An 18,024-nucleotide genomic window follows, 5' to 3' on the forward strand; every position below is an offset into this window, starting at 1 on the left:
GTACCATTTAACTAGTTACATGGTCTACAGTCTACAAGACTCGAGCTAAATATGGGAAAATGTAAATCATAAAACCCTCATCTATATCTGATCCACTAAGTAATCTATTGTGACTCGCTCACATCGGGGTAAACATCAAATCGACGCTGAGTGTAGATAGGGATACTCTTGCGAATGTCAACAATAGCATCATTATCCAAATCCGCATAGATGATCGTCTCCTTTTCTTCCGCCTCCGTCAAGACCTTAGCACTAGGATCAATAATTAAACTATGTCCATAGGCATGATATGTTGACTCCAGATCCCGAGACGGACTACAGAGCGCAACATAAGACTGATTATCGACCGCACGAGCCCGACCAAGCAAAGACCAGTGAAGTGGCCCGGTAGTCGTGTTGAAAGCGCCCGGGTAAACAAGCAGGAAGGCACCCTTACGCGCAGCAATCATTGCAGCCTCTGGGAAACGAATATCGTAGCAGATGGCCAGACCAATCTTTCCATATTCTGGTAGATCAACCACGGTCAATTGGTTACCGGGCGAGAGAACATCACTCTCCTTAAACGTGATCTTGCCTGGGATATCGATATCGAATAGATGTGTCTTGCGATGAGTACCGATCAATGAGCCCGTTGGCGAGAATACCAAAGAGGTATTGTAGTACTTCTTCGTAGAGGGCTCAAGTTCAGGGATACTACCACCGACTAGGTATGCGTTGGCCTCGGCTGCGATAGCCGATAGCGCGTGAAACGAGGGGGGATTGTTCTTGCGTGGGAGGGGAGGGATGAAGCGTCTCGGCGTATTTAGGGAAATATTGTGTGCCGTAGGGAGAGTTGAAACACTCTGGAAGGACGATCAAGCGTGCGCCCGCTTTAGCGGCTTCAAGGACCTTGCTCCGGGCATGCGAAAGGTTGACGGCCTTGTCGGCACCTGAAGGAAATTAGTTGGGGAAATTGAGGAGAGATAGTTCAAGTGTTGATCACCGGAAGCAAGCTGCACAAGAGCTAGCTTGAGAGGCTTCTTTAGAAAGGTAGTCATGTTGGTGATGTGGTGAGTTCAGAGAGGAGAGGAGTGGCGTAATAGGGAATTGGGGTCGTGTGCGGGGAGCCATTGTCTCCGATAAGACCGGTCATTGCCGCCATAGATAACCGGAATATGGGAACGAGTATTAAAAGAGAACAAGAATCTGACCAGGTAGATTTGATGTCTGAAATATTATCATGTGTCAAATAAAATGGGCATACTCATGACAAGAATAATTATGCGTCGAAAACTCCTATAATGCTTCTCTTTACTTCGAATCCTGGGGTAGGTGACCACATGAGCATAGCCGCATAGGTCTATTGAACCTGTCAGATCTTAGTCATTTTTGAGACTCGGAGTGAGTAAAAGTATTCCGTACCATAATCACTGGTTCCTGAGCGACACTCTGCTTCGGTGGGCCAAGTAATTGATCTTCAAGTCCTCTTCGTAAGTCATACTCGCTACTAAAGTCGACCGAAGGAGAGAAATCTAGTTGACAGTGAACTCTGCGCCAGTTCTTGCAAGTTGAGCCCGTTGCCCTGAAGTGATTGACAGATCATATTGAATCTGGAAAGCCAAGCGGTAGATCGGCACCATGACATTTTGGACCGATTTGCAGTGTTGATCAACAAAGATCGCAATATCCTTGCCACATTCGTCGACAGGAGGGTTGACTCGTTCTCCGTTCATGTAGACATAGCTCAAGTGGGCGAACGCTTGGTTCGACTATTGGAAAAGCGATAAGTTTGGGTATTCATTCTCAGAAGCTCTGCTACTTAGCTTCTGCATGGTCCTCTCGCGTCTCCTCATGCCTTGAAGCTTGAAGAGTAAAGCAGACCTCGTATTCCAGCGAATCCATTCAAGCAAGGGTCTGAGAGTCTTTTGGATGTCGGGACTGAGTTTAAAGGAAAGTTCAATATCTCTATGCTTTCTGCGATGGCGGCAGGCGTCACTAAGCACTTTAGTCTGGACACGTAGGTGAAATATCTTGGTTCGAGCCAGATAGATGAATGGATTTGCTGTTCAACGATCTACAATCAAGATTTACACCGTACATACACGGGCTTCACCGAATTTTGATGATGCCTAAGTTGGTGCATCATGATTCATCTTGGTAGTCTTGGACTCTTGGACTCTTGGATACTCCACTGGCATTGACACCTGGCAGTGGCAATGTTAGGTTTGCAAGGGGCTGTAGATCAGGGCATTTACCTCGTACTAATATTGATGCATGGATTTTATACAATCGTGGCACCATTTTGATTTCTTTCTGGAAAATTAATGTCAATTAACTCTAGAACCTGAAAACATTGAATCACATCTGAGACTTCCTGTTTCTACATGTGCAGCACTTGAAGTCCGAGCTCCTGTCGGGCAAGTAACTAGTTCTAGTAAACATTTAAACAGATCCGTGGCAATACTAGAGGCAATACTAGCACCAGGTCTACATATAGTACAAAGCGCGATAGTTTTCAACAAATTGAATCATATGTTCAGATTGTCTTAAAAATAGTATACTCGAAACATCATCCCCTGAAAGTACCTAGGTAGTTATTCTATCGGAACTTCACATGTGCAGTGTTCATAGAAGCTCAGTATGAAGCACAGTGGCACTGAAATCTAGCAGCCTAGAATCAATTCAATCAATATCCAGACCCACTTGAAACGGTGCCAGTGCCACATAGTGCTCCGTACTTCAAACTTGTATCAGGAAACTCCCACGGTCTCCAGCCGGAGGGCCGCAAAGGATGAGACGCTTGTACACATAGCCGAAGTTAATGCGGGATAAGCCGGAAATATCCTACTGGTATGGAGAAAATGAGGATCAGCGACAATGTGGATTTACTAGTACTGTATTGTTTATTCTTTGAAGTACATATTCTGCTTTTCTTTCATCTCAAAAGTGACGTGTTCATTTTCGCAATGACCTCAAGGGCTTGAAGTTTGAGCGTATCATATAGAACCAAGTTAACACTGCCCAGGTGGCTCAATAGAGGCCATTGAGCGATGCTAGTATAAACTTGAAATAATGTACACTATTCCTCCAGGGGTTTACTCCGCGAGCCGAGATAAGGATAGAAGCACGGGCATGATGAACACTAGTTTATTTAAATAAAAATAAACTAGTTAAATTAAATTAGATTAAATTAAAATCACGCGGGTGTTCGGCAAATTTTTTTTATGGATGCATAGCTCGGTGTATACTCCCTGTTCGGAGCGTTTTGAGAAAGACCGGACCCCGGGGCCTCTATGACGTGAGTCTGCATCTTTGTTGCTATTAGTGTTCTTATCCGACACAACGCATAGGTTTTTCCCGGACGCGTACTACGCCTAAGCGGTTTGAGCGCCGCGCGCATAGTATCTGGTACCAAGATGAGAGGACCGATTCAAGCAAATGCACCCCACCTAACTAAGAGAGGCTATGGAGGAGTTAACTTATTGCGTTTAGCATCGCCGCAAACGACGTCACTCGATTTCAGCCGATCTTGTTACTAGAAGTGATCAACAGCGGGGTCGACTGAGTTTCTGAATGGCTGTATGTATACCCAATTCATCACGATGGAGGGTCTTTTTGAACCGTTGTTCATTCAAGTATTTCATCACCGCTATTTTTGTGTTCAAGTTCATCCTGAATAGTCCATAGAATAGATCTTATTCGCCAGATTCAAATTACCCATAGCCGCAAGGATCGACTAAATCATAGTGGGAAAAGGATTCATGACAAAGGTACATTACGGAGTACCTAGGTAGATGAGTCTGTGCTTTTTTGCAGTGGGCGGGAACTTTATACTCCTCATACGATTCGCAAGCCACCAGTCTTGGGAGTGGCTTGCGAGGCGTTTTTTTTTCATTTTTGATTTTTGATTTCCGAACCTGATACTTCCAGATGTCAAATTACTCCGTACTCCGTATGAAGTGGTGGAGGGTGGAGGGTGGAGTACTCCATACAGGCCCCGGGGGCTGTAAACGGGATTGTTCCGCAGAGGATGTCTCGTCAGCATCCTTGTCTAGCGTCAATTTGGCGGGTCTCATTCTGGTGTCTGACTCGAAATTAAGTCGCTTAATTTTTTTTCTTTATTAGTTTGGTTAATAGGGCCGTATCGAGTTAGTGATTTGCTTTAGTCCAAAATCCAGTGTAAACACAGTAAATATATCGTCTGATGTGCTTACGACCACATGACAACCTCAGGTGTGGTAAGAGAATTGGTCACCAGTTGACCGATCTGAAAAATCTACCAGTCCACACAGTCCATATCACATATTGTACCATGTTAAGAATCTCGGTGCTCGTAAGCGCCCACCTGAACAGAAAATAGTGGAGTAGGAGTGCACATTCTGACCTGAGCTGGAAAGTGGATCGCTTATCGAACCATCGACGGGATGGGAACGGGAAATCGAACCGCTGTTTCAACCGCCCTACAAACGTCTAGACCATGGTTCATGTCACTATGGTTCCCACTTTCCTGTTATCCCCGAGGTTCACATAGCAACTGAGTGGTATCATTTTGGGATATCTTACATGGACAAGTTGAACTCCACCCACGGTACCTTTGGACCGCGCGAAATATGTTGACCACATGGGTACAAGGATCTCCACGTGTCGGAAGAAAGCGTGCATTAGTGTTGGAATCCTTCGATTAGAAGAGTTTTGAAATGGTTGTGATTATTCTCGGTCATCCATAGCGAAAGGATTGTGGCTGATTCCTTTTGTAGAAGAAACTCCGGAATATAAAGTAGAATGGTTGGAAACCTGGTCTTACTCAGGTGTGTATCATGAATCACCTGGGCAGACAAGGTGGGATGGAAGGGGGCACCTGGGAACGTCTAGGGCATACTAGTATTTACACAAGTACGTGATTCGGCATTACGTGCAGGGATCCAGGGGGCCACAATTTCTCTCTTTCAACGCTACTTCAATATCGCGTGTTACTGATAAATTACTTTACAACTAGTCTCAAGTGCTTCGTGTTATGGTCCAGCTGATATGGAGTAGAAATATTGCGATCCATGGGTTCACTTGAGATCTACAGATTCCTCAAGTTTGGACCAAGTGCTCCATACGGACCGTACCTCGTACTAAGCAGGATCGGAGGAGTAATGTGATGGAAAGGCCTAATCAAATAAAGTTTTTGCTGAAGGAATCACCCTTGTCTATCACATCCCCCTTTAGCTAATTTCAGCCTCAGAGGATTTAGGAGATGCCGGAATCTCATGCCCATGTGGTTTTCGCATGGGCTCGGATGCAACTGCCACGCTTTTCCCCCACTGATGAGCGGTGGGGGCAGATGTGGGAATCGAGAACATTTTTCAATTACGGATAAGCCGGATATGTACTCCGTGGGAAATTCCACATGTCATGGGAGGGGCATGGAATTTAGTAGGATAATAGGATTAATCTGCCGCAAATATTTCCTTGTATGGGAGAAGTTAAATACAAAACTTATGCTCCGTGCGCAACAAGCGCAACAACTGAACTTCCAAGGTAGTGACATCTTGTATGCCATTTTGGGAAAGTGGATATCAACATCTGAATTGATTTTAGCGTCAAAATGATCTTACCAAAGTGGGAAAATGAGAGAATTCTGAGATATAATGAGAAGTTCTCCCATTCTCATTTTTTTCATTATCAATTCATTTTCACACGAGGTTACATTATAATAAGCAAGGGATGCTTAATTTTGAAATGGAATATTCAGACTCGGATGTGTAAAATGTGTAATTATAATTGGCATTCAAGGGGGGAACACCTGGGCACCTATCAATGTCTGCAGAAAATCGGTGGCGCTTGACGGAGGTTTTAGTCGAATTAGAATGGCACTCCACAGTCTTATTCGCATTGAATAACCCAAGTGTTTTTAGAAATGAATAACAATCTACGGAGTAGCCTTTTGAACTCAAACCTACTAACGCCAAGCGCAAATTGGTGAAGTCCCTTTAGACCTAATTAGACCCATTTAGACCCAGTTCGACCCAGTTCGACCCGCCTTGATAATAGTGGATCTTAGCAGTTCCACCAAAGACAACGTCATGCAAGATACCCTAAACTTTCTCTTTGTTCCTTCCGTTCTGTTTAGTTCTCTTTAGGGTCTCAAAACCAGAGGTTTATTCGCTACCACATGTATACTAGTGGGGCATGAGCCGTGTCAGTGTGCCAGAGTACCACAGTGCCCGTGCTGCGGACTTTTCGATCAAGGCCCAAAGCCCTGTACCCAATTAGACATGCAGCTTCTCTTATTGATGGTGCTGAGAAAATAAAATAAGATAATAATAATAATAAAATGAAAAAATAAATTTAATAAAATGAATAAAATAAATCCGATATTAAAATTCTAAAACGTGGCAGGACTTCCTAAACGATCTTCATGTTCTAAAACCATATCCACGTGTATATAAGATGACTCTTCGGATCCTCCCATGCTGATCGGTGGCTCTGGTCTGAAAATACGTCGATTTCTCTCATTCTCTCATACTTCTCCTCCCTTTCCCCCTCTTCATTCCTTCGACCCCACCGGAAAACCCCCATGTATGAGTAGAATATGGCCTTACAATCAGTGGGATTCTTAATACTTGCCTGTATTTTATATGTATGTCAGCTTTGTGGACATTGGGGTCCAACACTTGATCTGCAAATGTGCATATTCTGAAACTTGAAGCTGACCATAATTTGCTATAGGGGATCTCCAAGGCAGTTTATCGTTTATTCTTTCATCCTCTTGCAAAATACCCCGGACCTCGACTAGCTGCCATTACCAATTGGTATGGCACCATATTTGCATGGAGAGGAGATCTCCATGCTAATAATTGCAAATGGCACGCAAAATATGGTATGTGAACCCGCGACCTAAACCACCAATGGAATCTGAAACTAATCCATGGATTCATTTCAGGCGACGTTATTCGAACTGGACCTAACACTCTATGCTTCTCCACACACACTGCCTTGAAGACAATCGGCGCACTCAATGCAAACATGCAGAAGGCTGAGGGATATACTTCCTTCAGTGCAAGCCGAAAAACTCCGAACACGATCAACGCTATTGATAAGCAAGTCCACCGATTCAAGCGGAATATTATGAGCCAGGTCTTCTCCGACCAAGGTTTGAAAACTATCGAAGAGCGATTTCTTACGAATGTTCGAGACTTCATCAAGCTCCTTGCTGTGAATGATAACATTGAACCTCAAGATAAGGATGGATGGGGTTCTACGAAAGACATGAATGCCATGTGTCTGCATCTGGCTTTTGACATTATCTCCGATCTATGCTATGGCAATGACTTTGATATGCTGAACTCGCCGGACCAGCGCTGGTTTTTGTCAGCGATGAAGGTCATTTCGAAAAGAAATTCCGTGGTATGTATACCTAACAAACAATATGATCCCAGTAATGGCATATTTATTGCATCATGCACATGTGTATGTTGCTAACAATCGATTTTTTCCCCTCTTTAGTGTATGACCCAGCCCAAAGTGTTCAACTGGAAGCTGGATCAGATGTTCCTCGCACCCCAGTACAAGACGATACTTGCATCAGGAACATGGGTGAAGAAGGCTACAGATGCACGACTGCAGCTTGGCAACAACATCAAACAAAAGGATGCATTTTACACCATGATGAACGCCAGTGATCCCGAGACAGGTATGTCCTTTACGCCGAAGGACCTCTGGCTCGAATCATGGTTGTTATTGTTTGCTGGTAAGCCCTGATATGTTTGCCCCATTGCATGCATCCAATAGTAACCAATTCCCTCAGGTTCCGACACTACATCCACCACAATGAGTGCGACATTCTTCTACCTTGCCCACCACCCCGATATGCTTGCTCGCGTCATCAAGGAGGTTCGGTCGAAGTTCAACTCCGAAGAAGAGATATGCACGGGAGAGACCCTCAACTCATGCACATTCCTTATCGCATGCATCAACGAAGCCCTCCGATTAGCCCCCTCCGTCCCTAGCATGCTCCCCCGCGAAATCAAAGAAGGCGGCGCCATGATAGATGGCAACTACATTCCCAAGGGTTTCATAGTAGGTGTCACATGTTACTCTATCCATCGCAGCCCAAAATACTTCGACGCACCTTCGGAATTCCGTCCATCCCGATGGATCGTTGACCCCGCAAATGGAGTCACCGAGGAAAGTGTGAAATTGGCTAAGCAAGCATTTGTACCCTTTGGTATCGGACCGAGGTCCTGTGTCGGGTTCAAGTTAGCTTGGGCGGAACTTCTGGTTACACTTGGGAGGACGTTGTGGAAATATGATATGCGGTTGGCACCGGAAGCGACTTGTTGCCACGGCCAACGACATGACTGTGATTATGAGATTATTGGATGGATGACTGCCATCGCGGAGGGTCCTTTTATTCAGTTTAGACCTGCACAAAAGGTCTAAACATTTTCTCTTTTTTTTTCTCTGTTTTATTAAATCTTTTTCTTTTTTTCTTAGATATTTTTTTCTTGGTCTAGGTATAATCTACCTAGGTTGGATTGTGTGGTTACTACCTTATACGAAGGGTACGAGGGTGATGAAATTTGAACGTGAAACGCGCATGGAGCAAGGACTTCTGTACATAGTTGATTGGTCTAAAAAAGATGGAACTCATATGAGCCTGGATAGTCATTGGTTTAAATCCAATGGATTAGATCCATAATGACTGCATTATGGCCCCCACGATTCTGGGGGCCAAAATTTCCCCTTTTAGCGTGTTTTTTTTCTTCATGGTTTAACCGAGTTTCCCCCCCCTACCGTGACATCAACGTGCATAGAAAATGGCCATTCTTCTATCAACTTATTATTAATAACTCCATGTGAAATTCACTAGAAAGTCTAGAATGTTGGTAAAGTACCTCATACTTAATATACTTATGTATACCAATACTTTTGTTTTTTTCTATAAGGTTCGGTACGTGGTAAGGGAGAGTGTCGATCCCGAGATCAAAGCCCCATTTTATTTTATTTATTTTATATTTATTTTTCAGATTGTATCCGAGGTCCAAATTTAGTCTTAGTTTAGAAAATGTACGTAAACTATGGAGCTACTAACTCCGCAATAACCCATAGCCCCCATTGTTCAATGTCTTTTTAAAAACACTTTCTCTTTGAACTCGAATTCATCCTTTGAAATCAACTTGGTTTTGGAGATCTCCGTAATTCAAAGCCACAAGCTTCTAGCAATTGTCCTTATACAGCTCTATTTTATCCATCATGTATCAATTTCAGGTCACCGAACACGTCATCGATGCCCAGTATATTCGTGACAGTCCTCGTGCAACAGCTACTCCCGATGCAAAGTTGAAACTCTGCGTGAAACAGTATACTCCTATTGATAACCCAAATCCTCAACCTGGTGATGTGACCCTGATCGCTGCTGCTGGTACTGCATTGCCTAAGGTAAATAAATGCCCAACGATATATGGCTTGTGCCACTCCCCGCATTTAAGAGCAACCACTCATCTGGGATCACATGTAGGAAGTATATGAACCTCTATGGGAAGATCTGTTGGCTCGATCAAAGAAAGATGGGTTTCGCATTCGAGGAATTTGGATGGCGGATGCCGTGAATCAAGGTGCCAGTGGTGTTTTGAATGAAGAAATCCTTGGAAATGACAGTAAGTATAATCAGAGATCCATATATCTGAACTCCAGTAACAAGAAAAACAGGCACCTGGTCCGATCATGCCCGCGATCTACTACAAGTGATCTCTCATTTCCGCACTAAGATGCCTCAACCGATAATCGGAGTCGGACACAGCGCAGGTGCAGGTCAACTGTTAGTCCAATCCACCTAAATCTATACTAAGCTTAACTAACTCAACCAGTGTCTTCGCCTCAATCTTCCATCCCCGTTTATTCACCTCACTCATATTCCTTGAACCATTCGTGAACGATGATCAACGAATCGGCGGCGGCGGCATGTTAATTATAATGACCACTGAGAAACGCGACACCTGGCGCTCACGACAAGAAGCGAAAGAGAAATCCCAAAAAGCACTTCGAGCATGGGATCCCCGAGCCTTTGAGCGTTGGGTTCAGCACGGATACAGGGAATTACCTACAACGGTCTATCCCGATACACCAGCGGAACCAGGAGCGGTGACCTTGACCACAACGAAGCACCAAGAGACAATGACATATACATATGTGGACCACAAGCCTGCGACGGTAGTCAAATTTGCAGGTGATGATGGAAGCAGTGATGAGGCACAAGAATCTTTTATTCCGGGCCGACAGGTTTATCGGAGGGAACCAATTTTAGGATATAAGTTGCTGCCGCATCTTGCACCGGGTACATTATTTGTCAGTGGTGAGCGGAGCCCGATTTATCAATCTGAGGTGCATGAGAAGGCGGTTGAGATTACTGGCACAGGGTTTGGAGGCTCTGGTGGTGTTGAGAAGGATCGTATTCGTCATGTTATTATTGAAAAGGGGAGTCATACTCTCCCCATGGAGAAGGTTGGCGCAACAGCCGAGGCTATGGGACCTTGGATTCAGAAGGAGGTGCAGCTGTGGAAAGAGGATGGTGATAAGGTGAAGAAGGAATGGGGGAGTCTGTCCGCGAAGCAGAAATCGAGCTTTTCGCCGGAATGGTATGATACTATTGAAATCGCTAAGGCGAATCTATAGATGTGTTGATATGGGAGCTTTATGCTAGCCTTTTGAAGCTTATCGATGCCAATGGCAGTCAATTTACAATTTCATTCAACATTGGACCTCGGGAAGCTTGTACTAAGACCGTGGAATTCATTATGCCATTATTCTACCTTAGACTCGAACATAAAATTCAATGCTCACTGCGCGACTCGTGTCTTCATATGTCACGGCTTTCATAATATTCATAAGTCCAACTCCCAACTCCGGGCAGAAGCCCTCGTAGCTGCCAGGAATCCAGCAGTATTTAAATCTGCAATCCTTCGTTCGCAGCCTTGCACTAGGCATGCCAAATAGGGTATCTTCAATTACCGGCCAAGGACCGCCACCACACATATACACACTCAAGGCTTCACCATGTTAATACATATTCAATTCCATCATTAGAGGCGAGTGTCAAGCCAACTAGAAGCCAGCTGATGACTTTAACAAATCATCTAGCTGCTTCGTCGGCCAAATGGCTCAAATGGAAGAGCTACGGCAACAATAGCCATGACAATATACAAAGCAGCACAGATGTAGATTGGTACTGCGGTACTTGTCTGTTTCGATATTAGTATTGCTCAACAAAAAGGAATCAAGGATGAACTCACATCAGCCGCAGCTCCAATAACAGCACTAACGATTCCCATAATACGATTCAACCCAATAGCCACACCATTGCCGGTACCTCGGTGGGCCGATGGGAAGACCTCGGGGGTATAGGCATAGAGAGTACCATAGTAGATATTCAGACAAAAAGAGATTGCACATGTGAATCCCACATTTTGACTCTCCGTGCGGACCTGCGTGTAGGCGAAAAAGAAGACCATGGTAATAAGCGCACCAATGATCATTGTTCCACGTCGACCCCAGAACCAGGGTGAGCTACACATGAAGCCCGCGAGAACTGGTCCGAAGATACTGCAGGTATTATTAATCGCATAGTTGCGCCAAGTGATGTAATCACTCGTCTCTCCAAAATCAGCACCACGGGATGCGAGGTACGTAGGCAGGAAGACGTTGTACAATGGGTATGCGAGACCGATCAGAAGCCATGAGAACCAGACCAAGGAAGTCGACAATGCCATTTTGCGGGTCGCATAGAGACCCTTCAAGTGGAAAATCACTTCTTGAGGGGAAATCAGTCGCTGAGTTAACCCAACTGGGCTGCCTCGGCGCTGAGTGGTGGCTCCGCATGCCTCAAGGCGTTCCAGTGTTAGGCTGCACGGGCGATCGTACTTCCTGGCGATATTAGTGAGAACCCGCACTGCATCCTCATCCTTTCCTTCCGCGAGAAGAAACTTGGGTGTCTCTTCCAGTCGAATGATGGTGATACGTAGGATAGAAAGGAGAAACACGAATGCGCCTGATGTATACCAGACATAGCGCCAGCCTTTGTTATTGTCATAGGTGCAGTCAGTCGCATCGCTGCAGGAGTAGTTCGGGAGGAACGCCCAGGCGAATAATCCAGCAATCAGCTGTCCGAGACCTAAACAGGAAAGATAATGTTAGTTATAGTTTGTGGACCATTCAAAGTTATCTGCTTACCCCACCAGGCCGCCATCAAAGTCAGCAGCCATTGTCTATTGCTGGGAAGATACTCCAGGAACACGGTTGTGTCAAGTACCAGATTACCACCGGCACCAAATGCACTGAGACAGATAAAAAGACCCAGAACAACCCAGCTTGGAGATGCGCCTGCCACAATGGTAAAAACAGAAGAGATAAAAAGAGAGAAGTTGAAGGCGAAACGGCGTCCAACGATATCAGCTGAAAAGCCCCAAAAGATCGCGCCAATCAACATGCCGACATATACGGCAATTGTCAAGCCGGTGGAATAACTCGGCTGAAACTCATATCGAGCCTGGGTGGAGATGATCGACTGGATTAGGAGGATTAAAGAGTCGACAGCATATCCAAAGCCATTCAGACAAAAGAGTTTCCAGTGGTGAGGGGTAAATCCAATCTCATCGATGGCCTATGGATTAGAGTACAGTCAGCTGAAAAACATTCCCCGGTTTTCTCATCTGATGTATGAACTCACGTCGTTAACTAGAACCATCTTGGCTGCCAGCGCGTGGTCCACATTTTCACTTCCCAAAATATCATTCTCGCCATGATGAAGGGAGGGTTCATCCACTGATGTTTCGCGAGATTTGGTATCCTTTTTGGGACTTATAACAGTCCCGGCGGAAGCTTCGACGTCCATTGGTTCGAAGTACACACACCCTGGGAAGGTGCTTATCAGCTTATCGAGGGAACAAAGAAAGAAGTACTCGGACAACAACCAGATCAACTCGTTCAAAGAAGAAAACAAGTTGAGACTGAAAAGGAGGATAAAAGATGAAAGGAGGGGAAAACAGAAAAAAACAGAAAAACAGGAGGGGAAGAAGCTTTGACTTGCCACGCGATCTTCTTTCTTCTTTCTTCAACTGCAACTTCGAAGCTACTCTAGCACGAGGTTTGCTGATTGGTTGAGAGTAAGGTCCGTGATATCTTCTAAATAGACTAACCAAAATAGGAAATAATCGACGCGCTTGAACCGAACATTGAACCAAGTTCAACCAACCAAAATCCTTTTTAATCTATGCCATTCTCTTTCTTCCTCGGCTTTGGCGTTACAATGTCCATCCCGCAAGAAGAATTTTCTTCATTTATTTTCTTGGCTAGATATTAACGCAGGGGATTCAGATTGCCGAAAAGCCTTCGAACCGGCAGTTTGGATCGAAGACAGGGATCTAGCTATACCTAGTCTTGACCTACAACTTGAACAAAGATGATACTTAATGGTACAGTCCCTTATGAAAAGTCCAGATTTAACATTTGTACCATATAACCTTGGAATTATGATCATCAAGCTCAGGTTGCAATAACAGGACATTAAAAGCCCCAACATTTGAACTTGAACCTCAGGGGCACTAGGTGGTATGGAGTGCATCCCAGTACTACCCCAGATTATACTCCTTAACATCCACGGAGATTAGCACAACCTCCGATGCTGCAAATGTGTCACATTAGGTACCACCCCTTGGTGCCTCGGAACTTAGAATTAAAGTAGATGAACCGGTCACTCCAATGCCAGTAAAAAAGGGTTAGGTTGAGTTCTGTACGACTCAAGCTTTCAGGCGCCCCAAGCCCAATAAGTGGATATAACTTAGCCTTACGCGGTACTAGCTGGAAGAAGGATCGTGAAAATTGAATTGGGTCTTTTATGAACAAGATACCAAGGAGAGTAAATCACGAGCAGGTGAAGTTGCAAGGAATGCCTGTGCAATATCAATTGTTAATAACCAAATCAAGTTGCAGGGGGTATACGAAACTGACCTTGTCACCAAAACTCAGAGGCTGAAGACCCATGGAGGGAGTGTGGACTTCATATATGATTGAGTGCCCGAAGATATAGATAAGATGTGGAAAGGGAACGTGGAAAGTCATATAATGACGAAGAAGAAAGTTCCCATATCTGACAAACCACAGTCCTTGGATGTCCAGATGAGGTGAGTCGTAGTTGATTGTCCTGAAGCCGACTATGCCGATTGTCCTGAGGCCTGCGAAGCCCGCCACGGTCATAGATTCTTCCTCTCGAGCTCGTCTGTGCCGATTGTCCTGAGGTTTTCGCAAAACCCGCCACGGTCACAGCAGCTTACACTGAAGCTTCTTCTCCCCTGTGCCTCTGTGCCCTGCAGATTGTGCCGCCAACTGCATTGTCGAAAGCTCCAGGGAGCACGGTTCGGAGGGAGGCGTCGTAGGCTGGTGACCAAGCAGCCAGGAGGAATGTGGGAGGTGGATAGAGTCTGCAGGGTTAGTAAGATGCTATATGATATTGGAGAATGCCGAGTTAGATGCTCACTTAAATATCACCAAGTCCTAGGGATAAGAGAAGGTATCCGAGTCCATCAAGCCAAGGTACACACAACATTGCAATGTGTATAGAGTGATGAGAGTGAGTTGAATCCATGTCAACAGGGTTGAGTAGTGAGTGAAGTAGACTTTAAGAGGGCTCATGTAAACAAGGCAACCATCTTGATGGAAGGATCAACAGAGATGTGGATGTGTTTTGAGTCCATGTCAACATACAAAGATGTTTGAGGATTGAGTGACGTGATGTAGAGAAGGCTCATGTCAGAGTAAACATTTAGTGGAAGGTCACATCAACAGAGACGCGTCAAGTCCAGACGCATCAAACAGGTGTTGGCAAGGCCGAGAAGAGTAGGTAGGATCTGTGGGGTTGCGCGATCTACGTCAGCCCGGGTATTTCATGACTGCACCTTAAGTACGTTCGCCAAAAGTGTGGAGTCGCGCAGGTACGCACGAGGAGAGTGAACTACAAATTACTCACCTTGTTCGTATCTCAACCAAGCTATGTTGACAACCTTGGAAGACCGAGAAGAGTAGGACCTGTGGGGTTGCGCGATCTACGTCAGCCCGGGTATTTCATGACTGCACCTTGAGTACGTTCGCCAAAAGTGTGGAGTCGCGCAGGTACGCACGAGGAGAGTGAACTACAAATTACTCACCTTGTTCGTATCTCAACCAAGCTATGTTGACAACCTTGGAAGACCGAGAAGAGTAGGACCTGTGGGGTTGCGCGATCTACGTCAGCCCGGGTATTTCATGACTGCACCTTGAGTACGTTCGCCAAAAGTGTGGAGTCGCGCAGGTACGCACGAGGAGAGTGAACTACAAATTACTCACCTTGTTCGTATCTCAACCAAGCTATGTTGACAACCTTGGAAGACCGAGAAGAGTAGGACCTGTGGGGTTGCGCGATCTACGTCAGCCCGGGTATTTCATGACTGCACCTTGAGTACGTTCGCCAAAAGTGTGGAGTCGCGCAGGTACGCGCGAGGAGAGTGAGTCACTCACCTTGGTAATGTCTTAACCAAGTTGTGTTGATGAAGGTTGATGAAGGTTGATGGAGGTTGATGGAGGAGTGTGATGTGGTCAATGAGGAGTTGAGAGAGATGGATCAAGGAGAAGGAAGTTGGGAGTTGGAAGAAGGAAGAAGTGTGAGAGAGGGAGATCCTACGAATTTATGCCCTGGGGGAAGGCAACAAGATCACGCATTCCAAAACAGGAAACGTAGGCGAAGACAGGCGAAGTGAGAGATTGATCTGGGTCAGTGAATGACAACACAGCCAATTTCCCATACTGAAGGATGTTTGCTCGCTTCAACTTCTCTCACTTCGCCAGATCACCTGCCTAAATTAAGCGAGTCAATAGATCTCTAGGATCACACCCCAGCTCCCAGGGCCGTAAGTAAATTATATGCATGTCTAGATCAGCTTCAAGGCTACAGTAATGGATACAGCTTGCAAATTCCCACCTGGGCAAAGATGTGATCATCATTATGAAGGTCCCGCGAGACGTTCAACAGTGACTGTGATATTGAGTCTCCAATTTAGATATCTCCAAGCCAAATCTGTCGATGTTGATCATACATAGGCTCCAACAGATCTTTTTGCTCCTCAAGTTAAAGAGTTGGATCTTCAAGTTCTGCGTGGATTCAAATTAATGATGCTCTACTAGGACTGTAGACCTGGGCACAGTATTGAAATGCCTGGATTTTGCCCAGGTGTCTAGACCCGGAGCCTTCAAATGTTGGACTTGAACTTTCAATTCCTATGGTTTGAAGTCCCACTGGAACACGCAAAGTCACCACTTCAAGATCCAAACCCTGGAGAAATACACGTGGGCGCATTCGATCTTGGAATATTGCCAATATGATTCAATGTTTGAAGCCCGAGCCTATTCAGATGTGAATGATTTGCTCTGAACATTTGATTAGTCCTAGTACATACTTCCGGGCATTGGCAGGCTTAGAATTGAGAACCTTGGAAGATGGATCTGGCAATATATGTAACATTTGAATTTATTTGAAACTATCACTGGCAGTTTCAATACCAAGCTGAGTCAACTGGTCTATTACATAGTAGAAGTCATCGAAGAATTCAATGTTAGTTCTCACCTACTAGTACTACTCTATTAGAGACTCGGAAGACTTCAAGTGTAGCCTCCAATTCTATGTAAGGTCTACCTACACATGTGCAGATGTGATATCTTGGAGATTTTGAAGGTCGTCGCGTATGCTCGAAAATTTTGACCTCTGGAAGGTCTGCGAGTGTCACGATTCTAGTCTTGAAGAGTGAGAAAGATATTTTGCTTCTTCCTACACGCGGTATTAACGGTTGAGACGTATCACCAAAAGTCGGAAATTTCAAATGTCTGGAGACATAGAGTAATTTGTGGTGCACATATGTATAAGCAACGAACACAGGTTCCGTCCGGGAGAAATATGCTCCAGTGAACTCAACCGCCTGAGCATAAGATTGATTATACTTTTACCGTAACTAATTTATAAAATTTCAAAAGACCCAAGAGTAGTTGAGCCTTGTGTGGAATAACCTTTGTGCACTTGAAAGCTGTTGAGTGACTTGAGTGGACGAGACAAAGGAAGTGTTGATTTTTGAGAGCTGTTTCATCGAGTGAGATGGATAACGTTGCATGTATACAAAAGACGCGTGTCCTGCGTAGCATTGAGTATGCAGATTCTCAAAAATCACGAAGCAGCCTTGTTAGTCCATTGGAGGAAGCTCGGATCTTTGATCTGCGTTTCATTGATAGACTTTACTTCATCAGTTAGCTTTCCTGATTACTTGAAACATACACAGCTCACACCAGAAATTGAAATGAGGTGAAAATAAGCGCGCAGTAGTTTGCATTGCTGGTTCCGCCACAAGGCTGTCAACAAGCAGCTTGAGTGGATCTATGGAATGATCTCAAAGAATGAATCTTACGTCGATCACGGTTTGTTGATCAGCTCTAGAGGATGACGTTTCTTTACAGAATGTTTCTGTGCTGTACTTACCAGGCAGAGTATCGTCATTTCTAGCTCGTTGTTACTGGGGAAGAAATATTGAAGAGCAAATAAAGATCTGATCATTCATTATTATCAGATTGATAAGATCTTACCGATTGGTCTGAAAGTGGACAGGCGTATACACTTGAGTTAGCTCATACATGAGCTTTGATATCCCCTGAAGTGGCACAAATACATTAGGTCTCTTGAGATGGTCGACACTTCAAGTTTGGGCTATTCTAAACTAGTACTTAGTCGTCCTCTACATCTATATCTATTAGGGCAGCGCTGCCAGTGAAGCGCGAACAATTCTCTACCGGATCTAATGTTCTTAGCAAGCTCGCGATCAAACATTGTTATTGATGTCTCCGACGTTCAAATGTTCCAATCGATGTTTACTAGGCTCCAGCATTCCCTCGTCGATGCAAAAAAGCCAAGACACGATACTCCGATTTTGATCTGATAAAAATCCTTCGTCCTGTCTCGGAACTAGTGGAGACAGCAATGTTACGTGCACC

General features: G+C 44.8%; 5 protein-coding genes across 5 annotated transcripts; 2 read left to right on the plus strand and 3 right to left on the minus strand.

Annotated features, from left to right (window-relative positions):
- Positions 1 to 104: 104 nt before the first annotated feature.
- Positions 105 to 1,037, minus strand: N7483_004945 (carbon-nitrogen hydrolase family protein; the record flags this gene model as incomplete). The annotated part of the gene is made up of 3 exons (XM_057088382.1): positions 105 to 842; positions 889 to 929; positions 983 to 1,037. The coding sequence occupies 3 exons, from the start codon at positions 1,035 to 1,037 to the stop codon at positions 105 to 107; spliced, it is 834 nt and encodes a 277-aa protein (XP_056948211.1).
- Positions 1,038 to 1,511: 474 nt separating this feature from the next.
- On the minus strand, positions 1,512 to 1,712 carry N7483_004946 (uncharacterized protein; the record flags this gene model as incomplete). The annotated part of the gene is made up of 1 exon (XM_057088383.1): positions 1,512 to 1,712. The coding sequence occupies one exon, from the start codon at positions 1,710 to 1,712 to the stop codon at positions 1,512 to 1,514; it is 201 nt and encodes a 66-aa protein (XP_056948212.1).
- A 5,281-nt stretch (positions 1,713 to 6,993) lies between these two features.
- Positions 6,994 to 8,409, plus strand: N7483_004947 (cytochrome P450; the record flags this gene model as incomplete). The annotated part of the gene is made up of 3 exons (XM_057088384.1): positions 6,994 to 7,374; positions 7,474 to 7,717; positions 7,775 to 8,409. The coding sequence occupies 3 exons, from the start codon at positions 6,994 to 6,996 to the stop codon at positions 8,407 to 8,409; spliced, it is 1,260 nt and encodes a 419-aa protein (XP_056948213.1).
- An 813-nt stretch (positions 8,410 to 9,222) lies between these two features.
- On the plus strand, positions 9,223 to 10,641 carry N7483_004948 (alpha/beta hydrolase; the record flags this gene model as incomplete). Its single annotated transcript, XM_057088385.1, has 4 exons — positions 9,223 to 9,408; positions 9,488 to 9,626; positions 9,679 to 9,787; positions 9,837 to 10,641. 4 exons carry the CDS (start codon positions 9,223 to 9,225, stop codon positions 10,639 to 10,641), a joined length of 1,239 nt encoding a protein of 412 aa, XP_056948214.1.
- A 461-nt stretch (positions 10,642 to 11,102) lies between these two features.
- On the minus strand, positions 11,103 to 12,856 carry N7483_004949 (MFS transporter; the record flags this gene model as incomplete). The annotated part of the gene is made up of 4 exons (XM_057088386.1): positions 11,103 to 11,207; positions 11,259 to 12,136; positions 12,196 to 12,625; positions 12,692 to 12,856. 4 exons carry the CDS (start codon positions 12,854 to 12,856, stop codon positions 11,103 to 11,105), a joined length of 1,578 nt encoding a protein of 525 aa, XP_056948215.1.
- Positions 12,857 to 18,024: the final 5,168 nt, after the last annotated feature.

Source organism: Penicillium malachiteum (assembly GCF_028827825.1).
Source record: "Penicillium malachiteum strain IBT 17515 chromosome Unknown utg000002l:1.0-8849297.0:1.0-8852440.0, whole genome shotgun sequence".
NCBI classification, from domain to species: Eukaryota; Fungi; Ascomycota; class Eurotiomycetes; order Eurotiales; family Aspergillaceae; genus Penicillium; species Penicillium malachiteum.